The sequence below is a fragment of the Clarias gariepinus genome, chromosome 7, assembly GCF_024256425.1.
Source record: "Clarias gariepinus isolate MV-2021 ecotype Netherlands chromosome 7, CGAR_prim_01v2, whole genome shotgun sequence".
Classification (NCBI taxonomy): domain Eukaryota; kingdom Metazoa; phylum Chordata; class Actinopteri; order Siluriformes; family Clariidae; genus Clarias; species Clarias gariepinus.
This window is the reverse complement of record NC_071106.1, coordinates 12,462,675-12,480,606: the sequence shown is the minus strand read 5'-3', so window position 1 is coordinate 12,480,606 and position 17,932 is coordinate 12,462,675. Positions and strand designations below refer to the sequence as shown.

Sequence of the window (17,932 nt, the reverse complement as noted above, 5' to 3'; positions counted from 1 at the left end):
GTGCATGTGCGTATGCGCGCGTGCGTGTGTGTGTGTGTGTGCGTGCGCGTGTGCGGGTGTGGGAGAGAGTGTGCGTGTTAATATTGGGTTACTGCAGCTCAGCTTTGGAAGACATTCTGCCCCTGATTACAGACTGCACCCTCTCCCCCTTCTCATCCATGCTAAAAATGTACAGCGTAATAGCACTTTAGCACCCATTCAAGCCTAAAACAGACTCTACTTTGGATGGCATCAGAAGAAATGTTTTAATATTCGCATATACATAAATTCAACATAGAACGTTGTAAAGAATCTGCCTGAAATGCCGAGGCAGGATAATATGAACGTAAGTCACTATAATCATATTAAAGGGCACTCACTAAAGAGAAAAAAATAAATAAATAGCCCAAGGAGGCATTCAAAGTTTTGCTGTTGGAAAACGTATATTCATTGTTGAGTGTACAATACTACACTGTAAAAGGGAGTCATAAAACGCCACTGAATGTAATTCATATACATTTGCTTGATGGTAACACACATGCACTCCATACCTAATCTTCTATGTGCACAGGTTAACAAGATCAATAATGGATGATATTAAAAGCCGCTCTTAACCTTATTAGCCCAGTGCTTCAAATGGAGTTGAGTTACCTGAGCTCTAAGTGCCATAATGATGGGGAAAATAAGATCCAAGCAAATGTCTGCCTATCGCATTGTATTTATTGTGTCAAAAAAGCAGACTACATTTTTGATGCCAGTGTTGCACCTTTGTGTCATGAACATTATTAGTTAGAGCCATATGTTATCGCCGATATGGCAGAGATTAGAATCTTCCCAGCAAGCCGTTTTTGCCACAGAAGAAGGATCAGCAAAATGTGCCATGAAAATTTTGTGCACTGGACCTGCAGACGCAAACCTGGCGCATTCCCAAAAATGACATCTGACAGAGATGGGTTAGTCTTTGCTGCTTCCATTACAATTCTTACTTCTACTACTGCATACAACAGTGCAGGGGAAAAAAGGCAAGAGCAAAAAGTTATCGTTAGAGAAATACAAACCAAATGTTTTATTGTTGTAACCTCTGAAGACTCCTCATAAAAATACTGTTGCTTAAAATAAGGACAAATAAAATTCACGGTTTGAATGATCACCATTAAGGACAGCCTAGAATTCACACATTCTTTTGTAGACCCTTTCTCAACAAAGAAACAAAATCGTAAGCAGTCATGATCATGTTAACAGCTTGCAACAAACCATCATGACATTGCAACTATCTCTGCAGTGTTGCAAATAAACATCCTGTTCAGCCCTTACACTACTAATCTGAGGCAACTGTTGTAACATTTTTAACTATATTTTAGCCCTAAAAGCCGCTCAAGTCTTAAGAAAGCATTTGGGATCGTTAAAGAATTGGGACCAGTAACGGGGAAGATAATGGTCAGAGCTACTGTGTAATTTCCAAATCAAAAAAAAAAAAAAAAGCTTAAGGGAAATCAAGGGGGGGGGGGGGGTGAGTAAGAATCAGATTACGTTACTGCTCCTTGCTGAGACACAGGTTTAATACAAAACAGAACAAACTGCATAGAAAATCCCCAGTATTGAATCAGTGAAAATCAATGTTAATTTGAATCCAAGAACATTTATGAAAACACTGTAGGTGTTTGTTCAGCACTGGGGATTTTACTTAAATGTGAAGTTAAACTGCAAAAGCACTCACTGAAGAAAGCACAAAAGAGACCAAAACGATTTGGCTGATAGCTACTGAGACTCAGCAGACTCAGGAAAACTTTTTTTTTTTCCTTTTTTCCCCCCCCTTTTTTATGTCTTGCATTGTTTTGTTGTATATTTCTTCAACCCAAATTTAACATATAACATTTGGCACAATACAAATTATTGGTGCTCTTACAAGAGAAACTTGTAAATATTATTTTGGGGACAGTAATGTAGAAATGTTACTGGATTATATCTAGCATGGTCTAAAAACCACAGACTTCTCAAACGAATCTGTTCGCATCTGCAGTGTAATGTCATTATCTTCATTTTTCCCATCTTAAATAGAAGTTACACATTAGAAAATAGTTTTAAATTCATTTTTTTTTTCATTTTTCATATATAATCTGCTTCTCTTATCACCCCATAGTGGATTAATTTATATATTTATATTCATATAATTATATATAAGCATGTACAAGAAAAACAGTCTCATTTTTGCACTGGGTACAAAAGTAATTGCTGTCTTTTCTTTGTGCATTCTATTGCATGTTTTTTTTTTTTTAATGAGGAACAGAAAAAAGGGTAGAAGGAGGAGAAGGTTATGGGAATGTTAGATCTGGGTTTCCTGTACCTTCTCCTTGGTGTGAGTTTTAATCAAGTAGGGTTCCGGGATGGTGCTGATGGTTGTGGGCCGAGGGCGATGTAGAGAATTGCCAATGCTGTTCTCTGTCCACGGAGCAGAGTGTGCTGGTTTGTAGGTACTGTAGCTTGATTTGTAGGTGTTGTTACGATCTCTCAGACTTGGTAGCACCATCCCACCCTCTCCTGGTATAGTTGTTCCCGATGTGGTAGGAGGAACATTCTCCTCCATCTGAATGATCTCAATAGTCCTGGCAGCTGCCACCATGCTCCTCTGTTGGTGTCGTTTACGGAGCTTGTAGAATGCAATTAGCATGATTGCAGCAAGCAGCGTGACGGCAACAAAGCAGCCAATGATGATCTTTGTAGTCTTCATCACCTCGTCTAAACTGGCAGGTGGGCGCACTGTTCCTCTGGTAGTTGGCACACTAACCTGTCTTGGTGTTTGCAGTAGCACAGTTGGAGTTGAGATAAACACAGGCTGGAAGACGGAGGGTGAGGCCGTGACCGTCTTCGGTTTAATCACCTCCTCTGATGTCGACTCAACTATTTCCACAGTGACTGTGGTAAAATAGCTTAGGTGCTCAGAGGTGTTAATCTCAGCTGCGCTCACATTCAGGTAAGCAGATGCATTGGAGTTTCCAGCCATGTTTGTCACCATGCAGGTGTACACACCTGTGTCAGATAGCAGGACATTAGAGAAATTTAAAGTTCCATCATTGAGAACGTAAATCCTCGGGTGATTGGAGCCATGGGTCAGAACCGTTCCATTTGGTAGGAGCCATCTGACAGATGACATAGGAGCTGTGCGGCACTTAAACTCAGCCACTCGTTCTGCAGATATGTTAAGGTCTCGTGGAGCATCTAGAATGAAAGGAGCAGAGCAATGAAACATAGTCTGGTCCACCTCTACTAGGTAACGCCCTCGCAAATGGGCTGGGCTATGGCAGCGGCCACAACATGTGGAGTTGGTAGGGATGTACTCTCTTAGCCACCAAGCCAGCCACACCACATCACAGTCACACCGCCATGGGTTATGGTGCAAGTGCAGCTCTACCAGGTAACTCAACGGTGCAAAAAGGTCATGGGGCAAAGAGCTAAGATTATTATGGGCCAGGTTGAGTTCAACCAAGCCTGTGACATCATCAAATGCATTTCTTTCCATGAAGGTGATTTTGGAGTTCATAATCCAGAGCTTTTTCAGGGATTTCAGACCCTTAAAGGATCCAGGCTTTATGTCTGGAAAGTAGTTTTCTGACATCTCTAGTTCCTCCAGCCCCACCAATGGGGAGAGGACAGGCATCTCCCGCAGATTACACATTCCAAGGTTTAGGTATTTCAAGTTGTATAATCCTTCGAAAGCACCCTCAGAGATATACTCCAGTTTTTTCAGTTCTCCTAAATCCAGGCGCATCAGGGAGGGGACACGGTTGAATGCATAAGACGGTATGCTTTCAATAGGGTTGTTCCTGAGCCATAATTCCCGCAGCTTAGACAAGTACTCAAAAGCGCCACTTGGGATTACAGTCAACCGGTTGTCAAAGAGCTCCAGGGTGTTAAGATTGGTGAGACCATTGAAGGCCCCCACCTCAATCTGCCGGATGGAGTTCCTGCCAAGCTGCAGCACTTCCAGATGGTGGAGGTGTCGAAAGGTGTCAGCATGGATTACCTCAATGCTGTTCTCCATGAGGTTGAGATGCCGTGTATTAGTGGGGATGCCAGGGGGCACTCGGACCAGGCCACGCCTGGTACAAACCACCTTGCTGAACTGGTTACTGCAGGAGCATACAGCTGGGCAGTTCTGTGGTCCGGTGGGGGTGGCGCACACACTCCACGCTCGCACCATGAGGTAGACTGCACAGAGCAGGGCTGCGTTCCAGTGCACAGTTACCTGCCACAAGAGACTCATGATGTGGCGCATTCATAATTCAACATCATGTGGGGATTCGGCTCGGGAACGGAGAACAGTGGCCCTACCCTGGCTTGAGCAAGACACTGCTTCTGTTTTCCATTGATAGTGCAGGATGGTACTGTGTCATTATCATTAAAGAGAAAGACAGAGAGAGAGAGGGGAGCAGAAGAGAAATTGCAAATGATTATAGAATAAAGAAAAACTGTGCAGTAAGACAGAAGTTTAAATACAATATACTTACATCATTAGTTCTTCTTTAGATGCCCTCTTTTAATTTGCATAACACTGACAATGTTTAATAAGATCGCTACGACATGTTCCAAAAAAGTAAACTGGACTGTGAATACATGTGCCAAAATGGCTCCTTTGAATTCCAGTGGGATGCAGCGTTTAAAGAAACTGATTCAAGAGGTAAGGCCCATTGAGCTAAGCAGGTGCACGGATCCAGTCAGATTGAAAAAGATCTCCTCTCAGCTCCCCCATTGATTGTCCTTGGAAGCCAACGCTGCATACAGCTGAACATTTTTCACAAGACTCCATTTCCAAACTGCAAGTAGCGCAGAAAAAGAAGAGGAAAAAGCAATTGTGTTGGGACTGAAAACCCAAGTCTTTTACAGATTTTCCTTCCTGCCTGTTATAGACTAAAAGGCTGTTGTTCACCCCCCATCAACACTTGTCCTGTCGATTAGCAGTTCACTGACGAATGCAAAAAACGGCAACAGACGCACATTGCAGTCATTCCGACTTGCCTTTTTCAACTCGCTGTTCTCCTGCTCGTTGCCGTAGCAGCTGCAGACTGCCGCGTGCACAGTTAGCAATAATCCGTCAGTTTCTCTGGAGGGGGGCTCGGGGGTGGTGGTGCGCAAGCAGGAAGGGGGAGGAAGGGGGGCAGCAACATCGCAGCAGTGAAGCTCTCTCTAGCGATTGTGCGTTCTTGCTCTCTCTCTCTTTCTCATTCTCTCTCAGTCACTTCAGTGTCAGAAAAAGGAGGAATTGATCTTGCTGTGTGACGTGCTGTCGATTTCAGAGTGCTTTCCTTGAATAGGATTCCGTAGTTCTTCGCCCCTAGTAAAGATCTTGCGGTATTCTTTTATTCCTGCTTCTTGAGGTATTAAGTTGTGGCAGTTTGCTTGCTCTTCTCGTGAGGCTGTGGACTACCTGGTGGTTTGCGGGAGTGCGAGTGAGGCAGAGAGAAATTCAAGAACATACATGCACCTGGAGAAGAAGACTGTCCACAGCGTCAGTGGTGGCAGCAGCAGTCCTCACCGTATCCCCAGCATTCAGGATCCTCACGCGCTTTTTCCCTTTATGTCACAGGGTTGCAGGCAGTCAAACCTCTGCGTTCTACCTCCTCCTTTTGTCCTTCAATGGAAACGTGAATGTACTGCTGACGCATCCCGCTCAGAGCAGTGCACTGGTTTGATGCAGTGTTCCTGTGTATTAACACATCCACCCCCTCCTCTCTTTCTTCTATGCTCTGCCTCTCTCGCTCTCTCTCGCTCTCTCTCTCTCTCTCTCTCTCTCTCTTGCGGACATTGGTGAGGCTTTGCACTATCTAACTCTTCCTTTCTTACTCTTTGTTCTGGTTGTGCCTCTGTAGTTTTCTTTTTTTTTTTTTTTTTGACCATTTATATAATTTTTTTCCCCAATATGGACACTTTGCTTTTCTTTTTGCTTGTTGTGGTCAGTTTCTTTCTATCATATACCTTCACACGCAAACACAGACACACACCCACACACTCTACTTTCTCTCTCTCTCTCTCTCTCTCTCTCTCGCTCCCAAACATACATCCTCATTCTCCTTCTGTAGTAAGCTCTATTGGGACTGCATTGACTAAGATAAAACAACACTACATCACCGCAATGGGGGCTCCTGTAAAAAGAACGAACCAACCCGCCCCCACCTCCCGGGAGGCTTTCCAAGCCATTAAATTTAACACAGAAATGCAAGGACTGGCTCTTCACAAAAACCCTGCAGTAATATAGGTTAAAGAAAATTAAGATCGTTTAAATTACACAGCATTAAACTGTTTGACTAAATTGAAATGATCAGAAATGAATGCAAACCACTGCATCTAACAATCCCTTTCATGCACAGATACATATGTACTGATCTCCAGACAAGCAAATTGTGCAGGATACATTTTCTAATGTGACATCATGACTGCTGACTGTGCGGCTGTCTGTAGGGTCACCACTTTGTGATGCCTGTTCTTTAAGGTAAGTACAAGAGATTATGATAAATGTTATGAAACAAAGGAGCATATAATTATGGAGAGGAAAAGAGGCAGTGGGAGACAAGAAGGAGCTCATCGAGCAAGATTAGATGGCATTTGAATGCAGATACAGAGTTCTTCAGTCCCTTGTTTTTTCTACAGTATAGTTAATGGTTTCTCTCTCCCTCGTCTTCCCTCCTTATTCGAAGACACTGTTTTGCAATTCAAGCAGACAAACACACAGTACAGCAGAGAATGCGGTGCCAAAGGTTTTTGTATGCTGAAAATTGTTTTCATTGTGTGTCCCTAATTTGAATTGTATTAAAGTAAGGTAGTACAAATGAGCTTTGTGGTAATTATGAGCCTCATAATGCCTTCAGCTTTTGATCATAATATACAGTAGTACCTTTGCATACCATGATGACAGTTTCAGATGTGAATAGAATGCCCTATTGGCCCTTTGTCAGCTGTTTCTGTGTTATGTTCTGTGTTGCTTACTGCATAGTGACATTATCCTAGATAAGCTTTGCATTCTCACCTTAGAAACCCAGCTGAGTTGATCAGTACCCAAACATGCACAGTTATGCATGTGTAATATGCATCATTATAATGTTTCTGTTTTATTGTGCATGCCTTATAAATGTCTGCATCTTAACCGTTAAAACAAAATTTAAACAACCGTGTAGTACTTAAAGCACCTTTTTCACTGCACCATTCTGTAGTGCTCCATTTGTAACAACCAGCCAATTGACCTGATGGATCACCAGAGAGACTTTGCACAAGTGTTGCCTTCTCTTCGATGAGCTAACAGGACAAAATGGTTCTTTGTAAAGAGTATTAAGCTACTAATTGTCTCTTTCAAGTTAAAGAGATACTTAGGGCATTTTAGCCGGGAGCCAGAAGCTGGGCAGGCTTTGTGCATTACAAAACTGCATAAATTAGCACAGCTGGGGTCTAAGACAATGCATGGCGATTGGTTTAGCCTCCAGTTTAACGGCCCAGCAGTGAAGGTAATTGATATCCCTAGTGCCAACTCAAGTGCTTATGTCATTATGGAGGTCATGCATGTAAAGGTTAAAGTTATGCGATGCTTTCCTTTTAGATTTGTATAGTTTCTGAGCTAGCTTTTTTTTAAAAAAAACATATTTTTCTTTAAAAAAATGTGCAAAACTAGATAATTAAATTTTTTTCACAATGTCTTTTAATTCCAAATGAAGTAAAAATATTGCAGATTGATAGAGTGCCTTGCCTTCTGTCACAACAGTGTTTACAAGCACAAATACCAAAATATTATTTAAAAATTGTTATGTTCATAAAATTATCAATTTAGAATTTTGCTACAGTAAAAACTATAACTTCACCTCCCACAGCCTTGTCACAATCGAAAAATCAGCCTGCAGTTGTGTTTCTGGTAATACAGTTTAGTTTTAATGATGTATTGGTTGCATTTTAATAAGAATGTAGCAAACCCATGATTGTGATTTTGTAGTGAGTCAAATAGCAAATAGTGTCAGCAAATTAGATGGAGGAAAAATGTGCTGAGTTTTGTTGCTCAAAAAACCTTTTTTTATTATAGAGATTGTTGAAGATTGTAAGAAACCTCATAATACCAAATTTACAGTTTACAGTGCATCATCAGCCTAATCTCCTATGAATGTTAGTATTACTTTGGCTCTTGATACCGTTTAATATCCAAAAATGCCTGTCCCCTAAGGTTATAACATAACATGAGTAGTGGATACAACCAGACAAAATGCAGCAACTTTGCACACACAGCATGTGCATCTCACGTCTCTTATGCTCAAATTGCTCATGCGTCTTTTAAATGTTGTAATGTTATTTCTACACTTAATTTTGTTTCATAGATATTAACACAAGTGCATCATGGCTCCTAAATGGAACAAAACCAGAGACAAGTGACAGCAAAAGCAAGAAGAAAAATCATATTTAGATGTGAAACAGAAGTTCACACTACAGTATCCCAATTAACTTGATTGAGAATATTATATAAAATAACATTCGCAAAACATCAAAATCAACTAATCTCCTATCTTGCAGAATGTATTGTTAAGTGATAAATACCTGAATTAATTGACCACTTTCTTTATTCACTTATTTTTTTGTTTATTGTGATTTAGTTTTTTTTTTTTTTTTTTATTCAATATTTTCCAAAAATATGTTGAACACATTTAGTTCATTCACTGCAGTTTTTTTTTTTAGAAGGTAGTTTTGCTTCACTCATAATGTAACACAATGCATGAGCTTTTGCTTGAAACTTCAGCCACTTGGGTCGTGGTTTGCCTAAAACGTGGAAGTAAAATAAAGTTATACAACAATTTTCAAATGAAACATTTTGTTATAGACAACCTTTTGTGTCTGAGAAAAGTAATGGGACAAAATGATTAAGGGTTTGAAAAAAGCGCTTATTGCGTTTTACTGTCAATTTGTTCGAACTGTTCACTGATCCGCTGAAGGACATTACAGGACATTAATTATAACACCAAAGCTTTTAACAAGTTTGTTGTTTATCATATGAAGCTATGATTTTCTGCACAACAAACCAGGATATGTGTTAATAGAATGTTGGATTTCCAAAAAATCATTGACCCTATGAAGGCTTTATTTTATGATCATGGTCCCTTTGCAGATTTTATACGGTACGTTTGGGGTCTGTGCTGAAGATCCCGATTTGGTTTGTTGACCTGGTTTGTGGGTGGCGAATGAGTGCACCCTAGGGGGTGTAAGATGGAGGACAGTAGAAGAGTGAAATGGCCTGTGTCAATACTGCACTTTTCCCTGGCCTACATCCCCTGGTCCTCTGGCTGCACAGATTAAATTTGTGGCACCCTGTGACCTAGTTTCAGGGCTGCTGTGTTTAGCGGTCACAGTGAAGGGTGTTAGTGAGACACAGTAGGCTGCGGGGGGAAAAACAGCGATGCCAGAAAAGTCAGCATAGTTGAAAAAACAGTTTCAGCGCTCACTAGCTTTTCATTCTAGTCCACTAATACACCCTTCATTATTGTGATTACGGCAGAGTGCTGATCATAATGCATGTTCAGTGTTACAGTAGAGGAGTGTGATTAGGTAATCAAGGAGAGACAGTGAGTAAATGTGTGATCGAGAAAGAGACTTGGCTCTGGGATCATCTGTGCTTATCATAGCATATTAGGAAAATGCTGCTGTTAGGCTTTTGGGCTGTCCTGAATCGATGGAGGTTTTAATGATAGAGCCCTATTTTGAACAGTATTTTAATAACCAGATTTTTTTTTTTTTTTTGAGTGGGAAGGGGTTGATTTATTAGCTGTCTGTTCCTGCTCGCCCTCATTGACCCTCATCATTGCACAAATGTATTGAAGCTGAAGTTGGAAAGGTGAGACTTGGGTTGGCCTCTTTCTCGTGCCCTCTGATCAGAGCTGTCTGTCTTATAATGAGCTATAAAGGCATCTCACAAAACAGGGAAAATCTACCTTGTCCATATTAATATACACACAATTTACATTCATATGTGTAAATATTTACATATATACTGTATGTGTCATAAACTTGTCACTAGGCTGTCTGTCATGTTTAGTAGCTTGAAGTTGAAGTCCTTGGGAGCTTTAAAGCTTTTATATACCAATTTTAAATCAGTTCATCACGGGCCCTCAGACAGAAGAACCAGCTCCATAATAGCACCAACACTTTGCTGGGCTAACACAAAGCTCTGCTTAAGTCAGGGGCTGGGGCGGGATTATTACAACCAAATAAAGTTTGTGACAGAATTCTTAAAAAATGGACTGAATCTGCATTTGGCAACTCAAACGCTTTCAAGTAATGATAAAGCTCGCAAAGCATTGTTGACGTTCGCCATTGCTGTTGTTGTGCTTGCCTCTAGCATTTTTTTTGCCGCTAGCATTTATTATTATTATTTAATTTTTTTTGTGCCACTAGCATTGCCGCTAGCATTGCTGGGAAAGTAGAAACGTACACAGACTTATACAATGACCTAATGACTTGATTCTCTAGTCCATGGAAAAACAAAGCTTGTTCTTATGAGGTTCGCTGTTGAACCAGCTCTGAATTGGCACTAGCGCCAGACATGAAAAGGGTAACACACTCAACTGAGCACTTGCACACCTGTTTCCTGTTCAGCCTAAATTAGCTCATTTATGTTTGTTCTTTGCCATCTTTTGTCATCTTTCCATTTTCCAAATATGACTGTTTTATTTTGTGGATATTTTTCTGCTTTTGACATTAAACTTTTTTAATTGCTTCATTCTGTATCCTACTCAGCAGTAAGTGCTATCTGAAAACACAGAATTGGCTAATGTCACTGCGATTGACATGACTGAGAAACATTTCACACAGAAATCACAGGGAAATTTTCTTTTCTTTTAAATATCCGCCACAAATGGCATGATGGAGATTTAAACTTGTGATGAAGAGAAGACAAAAACCTTTTTCTCCTGAACTGATTAAGAACTCACTCTATATTTTGGTTTTCAATTGTCTGTAGTGCACTGTTTATATTATCATTTGAACCTTGCCTATTCCTTGACCACCATTCTACCTGGTGATTTGGATTTTAATAGAATTAAGCTAGAGCTTGAATCCACCTGCCACCAATTTGGGGCAGAATCATTCTGCCAGAATAATTTTAATCAATTATTTATCAAAATAAGCTTTTTATTTCTTCAATGAGACCTGCCGAATTTGTCTTTTTTTTTTTTTTTTTTTTTTGCTTTTGTCTTTGAGTGCTGAACCCTGGCTAATTATATTTGCAGTCCTTATTTCCATTGTGATTGATTTTGCATGTCGGAATTAATGCTTCTATCCCTGTTTGATTAATGTTGTGTTTGTGATACAGCTTCAGTTGTTCTTCTCCTTTATAGACTAATGACCTTAATTATTTGTCGACCTCCTTTGGCAATTTGCCATCAAGTATAGAGGATTTAGGCTGGTTGACAGTGCTCCTTTGCCCTTATTCTAATTAATCCCCCGAGTTTTGAAATAGACGTATAATAACTAGGGGGTCAGCAGAGATGCTTCATCGATAATGCCTTGTAGATGATGCTCTTGGATTTACACTGTGGTCACCCAACTCATTAAACTTACGACATACAAGTATTTTCAGTCCATGTTAGAAATAGTGCAATGCCGATGCTAGTGTTGGGGCTATGATCTATGGTGAAGTGAGCCATAATCCAATAGAGCAGCAGCAGTTGAAATCTAAGGCTTCACTGCCAATCAGAGATGAGCTGCAGCCCTCGATCCAGCCGGGCCGTGCAAATTGGAAAGCACTGAAGGCTGATTTGTGACTTATTTTAATTCCGAAAGAGAGTGTGTGTGCTCTGCCAGTCACATAGTTTCAGACACTGTGCTCTGCATTGTTTGACTAATGTCAGTCAAGTCAATGAGAAGGGGGTAATTCTTCATCAAAATAATGAATTCACCATTTTTAAGAATTCTTTATGCATACAAAACCTCTATGATGTGAAAATGCTACATTTACATATGATGGGCCTGGTAGAATTAACATTCCAATCACTTCTGAATTCATTATCCTTGCGTTGCTGTGCCAACAGTTAGCACTAAAAAGAGACTTTGTCAGTGTTTGATGTTTGGTAAAGAGATGCACGGGACCCTGAATCCAACTGACTTTTACCCAAAGCAGATAACAACAGCTGAACGATTCCAGACAGAAAAATAAAATCCCCCGCCCCTCCTTTTTTAGATAGTCATAATCAGCATTTTGAGTTTTCTTTTGGAAACCATTAAGGAGTTGTCAAGTAAATTAATTAAGCATTGACAGAAGGAGGCCAGAACTGCTGTTGATAAGCGTCCTGCTGTGTTGAATATGGCTGCACCACAGTCTTTCCATCATACAAACTGCAAAAGTTTATATCGTCCAACTCATAAAGATGCAGTGCTAATAGCAATAACATTCAGTTTTTAAGATTTATGCACTCATTTGGCTGTACGGCAAAGTTGTTATGTGAGAGAAGGTGGCTCTGTTGTACTTTTGGGTTCAAACTAAGATATATCTATAAAACATGCTTTTTTATCAAACACAGGGGAAATTTTCTGTTCACTCAGGCAGTTCCTATGAGATTTAACAAAGTAATCAAGAGTGATTGCTACTTGTCTTCTAAATTAAGTGCACTTGAAATATGGCTTTCTTCCATGAGAGTTAAGATGAGAAAGAATATGAGCTTTTCAACTAAAAATAAGAACATCTTCCATCATGCTTGTTACATGTTTCAGCACCTGTAGTACTCAGTAAATGCATTAGAGGTTAGCCATGAAGGGAAGCATTGCATCGGCCATCACATACAGCGGTGATATCGAGTATGTTTTCAATTAAGAAGTGACAGAAGCGTATTGAGGATTCTATGTCCCAAAAGTTGTAAGCGAAACCATGCTCTTGAAGCTTGGAGAAAGACTGAAGTAGATTGACATGGAAAGACTATCAGTGCTGTACTCAACCCCACAGAAGGGAGAGTAAAGGGAACAGAGATTGGTGAAATATGATTAGGGGCTTGGCAATAAATCCTTTAAACTGGAGGTTCTGACCTGTGGTAATATGTTTCCTATGGCAATTCTGGATTTCCCGGAGGTACTCTGGGCCTCCATGGAAGAAAAACATTCAGCAGCTTTCTCTAAATTGAAGTCAATAACAGCCTGCCGTTTATTAAGTGTTCTCAGATACTCCAGGCAGCTTCTGGACGAATGGCGATTGAGTTCTGAAAATATAGCAGTCTAATAGGAATCGATCTATCACTCCATGGTTGAGAAAAGCAACAAAATAAAAATATTATATTAGAGGGGTAATCGAATTGTGCTCAATTGAACTACATTGCAAATACAGTTTGAATAAACCTATATTTCATAATCCTTTTTAATATATTTGCAATTTTGTTTGCAATCCAGATTAAGAGGAAACTGTCTTATAAAAACCAACAGTCTGGGAGGCAGAGAAGGGGGAAAAAGAAGAAATATGAGGCATATTGTTAATTAATTAGGCCCATGGGTGTGTAATTATCAGTCATTTTAATGTACCCATTATAATAACCTTCATTTCAGCCTTCTGATTTTCAGGCAAATGGGAATATGTTTCACCTTGAGAGCTTAAACATATAATAATAATAATAATAATAATAATAATAATAATAATAATAAAGTACAATTAATTTTTTTTTTACCATTCTTACATTCTGGTGATCTTAATTAATTAAATTATTTATTTATTTATTTATTTATTTATTTATTTATTGTGTGGCGAAGCGGTGCAGTATTAACTGAAAGTTAATGCATTTGTACATGTGGTGACAACTCAAAGAATAAAGAAAAAGAGCTGTCTGCCCATACAAAAACCACTTGTTGGTAAGACTAATCAGGACAAAAAATGCTTTAACTTGCAAGAAAGAATAAGGATTAAGATTTGGAGCAATGGAAAAAGGTCCTGATTGAGTCCAGATTGACCCTATTCCAGAGTAAGGGCAGGGCAGTGTAAGAAGAAAACTGCATGAAGCGATGCACCCATCATCACTAGACTTATAAACATTATTTGGTAATTTAATGAAGTCAGTTGACCCAATGTCCCGAATGATCAAATTATCCCATCAATGGATTTTTTTCTTCCCTGAAGGCACAGGAATGTTACATGGGAACAATTTCAAGATTCATCAGGGTCAACTTGTGAAAGTTTCTTTAAGCATAAGGTATGATTTTCACACATAAACTAGCCAGAGACAGAGTTTTGACTCTTACTACTAGGAATTGTTGGAGCAGACATTATAGAATATTGTGACATTGCATATGGTTGTCTAAAAAAATTCCATGGCAAAGGTACACCAAACATTTATTAATATATATATATATATATATATATATATATATATATATATATATATATATATATATATATATATATATATATATGGATACAACTTGCCTGAATTTCATATATTGGTGGTTATATTTAGGTGACATCCACCCTCATCCAAGTGAATAAAAAAACGTGGGGTGGCAATATAGTGTATTGACTTTGACATTGAACGTAAAGTGTTTCTTCGATATTGATCAAATGAACACCCAAGAGATTTAAGAGCAAGTGTTTTCATATCCAAGCTGGTCATTTTTTTTTTCTTTTTATTGCAAAAAATCCCAAATACTTATTAACTATGTTAGATGTGTCATTTTTTATGATCAGAGTAAGCAGGGGTAGAATTACACATATTTGTGTTGTTGTACTCAAGCATATGACTCAATGTAATAGTACTTTTAAGAGAATTATTAAACTCCAGTACTTTTTTTAGTTGCATAAAAAAAATAATTTTACTACAATTATGTTTGATTACTGTTATGTTCATCCATTCATTTGTTAATTTTAGTTTGAGCAGGGCTTATTCTGGCAGCAATGTCTATAATATTCATCCAGAGTGAGATGACAGTCGAAGGTCAATTGTTGCAGAGTAAAAAAAAATTAAACTAAATAAAGCAATGCCTTTAATTCTGGAAAACCCTAAAATACAATATGTGCAAATTTTTATTAGAACAAATAAAAATGAAGCAGTTTCCTGACAAAAGTCTAGTCTCTAGTCATTAGGAACCAACCGCTAGTGAAAAGCAGACTGAGACAGTGGAGACAGATACAGTATGCACCCCTGGCCAAATTTATTAGTGTGATAATGATCTGCAAATTATGCAAGCCAAAACCTGTGGCGATAGCCGTGTTTCACAGCTCAATGTTCAACCTGTGGAAATATGTAAGAATAGCTAATTGAGAGTGCTAGACTAGTCAGACAGATCATTTGATGTTTTAAAGTATTAAAGCTTTGTAGTAAAAGTAGAATATCACTTTAATGTTTTGCAACAATTGCATTCTGTGTTAGAAATATCTAAGTGGTAGAACATTTTGTTATGTATGAGAGGTATCTGTTCTAACTGATTATTTAGCTAGAAACAATTGTGAATTAATATGAGCTAGTTGACAAATAGCCCTTTTGAGGGATTGCCCCTTCTGATTGCCCAATAGCTAGCCCTCTAACATTACCCTTTTTATGTACTGTTTATAATTTTATAAGATTACTTGAGTAATTTCTTGATTACAATTTGACATACAATAATACAATTTGATAAAACATTTGATAAAACATACAATAATGTAATTTGATGTACAATACAACAGTATTTTTATGTTTAATCAAGTGAATGTATGTTGTAGTCTTACACATACTCGAGGTGTTTTGTTTATTTTATTCATTTATCCCACCAAAATATCATATAATATTATATAATAATTATAAAACAATACAATTATTATATAATATTATTATAATAAACATAATGAAATGGTTGACTTTTTAACTTGAAATCCCCTTCTGCACCTGTGACTTCTGACTTGGTTGCATCCAACCCATCCTCTGCACACAGCAGTAGCTACTAGAGTGAGCAATAGAAAGTGAATAAACAATAAACAAACAAAAAAAAATAAGTTGTTGGTTGACCAACATACAGTAACAACAGCAAACAATCAATTTTCAACAGTCCAAGATTTCATTGACTGCCTTTGGCTTTAAATAGGGTACAGTGTGGATGCCAAATTCATGTGTTAAAATGATTCCCCATGCTCTTAGGTCAGCCCTTTTATAATTTACCTTCTGGAATATGCTTTGTTTCATAAAAGAAAAAAAAAATCAATAGATGTGAGACCCTGGTCATTCACTGAATTTAGATCATCAGCTAACTATATTTTATTCCCACATAACATTTCTCAGCCTAGACCTGCCCAACTTAAGCAACCCCAGATCATAACACTGCCTCCAGAGGCTTGTTCAGTGGCCACTGTGCATGATGAATGCATAGCTTCATGTGCTCCTCTTTTTACCCCGACGCATCCCTTGCACTGGAACAGGTTCAATCTGGACTCCCTCAATCTACTGTAGACTCCAAATCCAATCTTTATGCTCGAGCAAATTGAAGCCTTTTTCAGATTACGACATAAATTTATAAAATGATGACATCAATTCTTTTTATTTGAGCCTGCAATGTCAATGGAACAGGTTTTTCTAGTTCAGCATTTCGAATGTGCCCTCTGGACTGAGCCCAGGTTCAAAGAAAAGTGTTCCCTGCCATGTTTCTGGCTGTAGCTTCAGGTTAGCCACATGGCCTTGTCCCAATGCTGTGGTATCGCTTGTAGCCAAAAAAGCATGTCTGTGACATCACTGAAAATCTGTGTGATGTACAGTATTGATCTGAGGAAGACTAGAATAATAGACCACCCATGTGGTGAAAATCCCTATTAATGCTTCATGCTATGGTCCTATTACAAGGATTAGAATTGTTGCTTGCTTTGTGTTCCTGTGTGTGGGATGTTTATAGGGAGGAGGCGTTTTTAAGGTATAAGTAGGGAGAGTTGTTGCTGCTATTGTGTGTGCTGGTGAACTGGTGAAGAGGAGAGATAGCACTGAGTGCTGGGGAGACGTAGGAAGTGAGAGAGCTCTGTGTGCTGTGTCGCCTCGTTTTTTTTTTCTTTTTTTTTTTTTTGCATGTACATCCTGCTGTCTCTGTTGGAGGTTGTTTGTCAAGTGGGAAATAAAGCGCTTTTGTTGCTTTGGCCTCATGAGAACTTCAATAACAATGTTGCAAGATTAATGTTTGCTTACAATGAAATATGAATTCCCTAGATCTGGGTGGACCTTGTCTTGTGTCATTCCTCTATCAATATTTTGACATTGATGGAGCACAGGGGCCAAAGGTTTGCATCTGACACTATTGTGAAAGCTCATCGCGAGTCCTCAGTTTGCTTCTGAAGCTTCAGTTGCTGGCATGATGTTTTAGTAACAGCTTGTGAGTAAGTGTCAGTTCATGATTTAACTCTTGTCTGAGAGAGATGCTTAACCTGATAACTCATTGCTAGCAAAGCATAGAGCCCCACAGACTTCTTTAAATCCCTGCGGTTAAAATGATTGCGCAGTCTCACTGGAAAGGGTTGGGGGGGTGGAGGGGGGGGGTGTAACGGGAGGAAAAAGAATCGATTTCTGGTCACGGTCCATTACATGTGTGCTCTTCCCCTCTCAGAAGCCAGAGCAACACATTTTCTCTCTCTCTCTCTCACACACACACACACACACACACACACCATACTATATCTTACATTCAAAACATGCAATCTCTATGATTTGGCCTCTTTAAGAAATGTTTTATCTCATGACTGGTCGTGTTAGAGTACACGATATACACATTTTCCTGCTGTCTGAAGATCTGTTGAGAACAACCCTTTCATTGCATGACTAGTTACTGTAAGTTGCACAAAAAACACTAATAATAATGCATTAATAGTTAAACCTTACTTGCTCAAAAATGTAAGAAAATGTTTGAGGCATACAATTTATTATAAACCAAGGTCATTACCTCCATTGTAACGCTGTCATATTGACTTTTTTTTTTTTTTCCTGTGAGCCTTTTGAGCTAATTATTAGAGATTTGTTAG

At 38.9% G+C, this 17,932-nt stretch overlaps 1 protein-coding gene across 1 annotated transcript; it reads right to left on the bottom strand.

The window, feature by feature from the left end:
- Nucleotides 1–1,474: 1,474 nt before the first annotated feature.
- On the bottom strand, nt 1,475–5,627 carry lrrc4.2 (leucine rich repeat containing 4.2). The gene is made up of 2 exons (XM_053499895.1): nt 4,485–5,627; nt 1,475–4,361 (listed from the first exon to the last, which is right to left on the bottom strand). Exon 2 carries the CDS (start codon nt 4,250–4,252, stop codon nt 2,303–2,305), a length of 1,950 nt encoding a protein of 649 aa, XP_053355870.1. The 5' UTR covers nt 4,253–4,361; nt 4,485–5,627; the 3' UTR covers nt 1,475–2,302.
- Nucleotides 5,628–17,932: the final 12,305 nt, after the last annotated feature.

Coding starts and splice junctions, on each gene's coding strand:
- lrrc4.2 (XM_053499895.1), bottom strand. CDS start 4,252: ATGCGCCACATCATGAGTCTCTTGTGGCAGGTAACTGTGCACTGGAAC.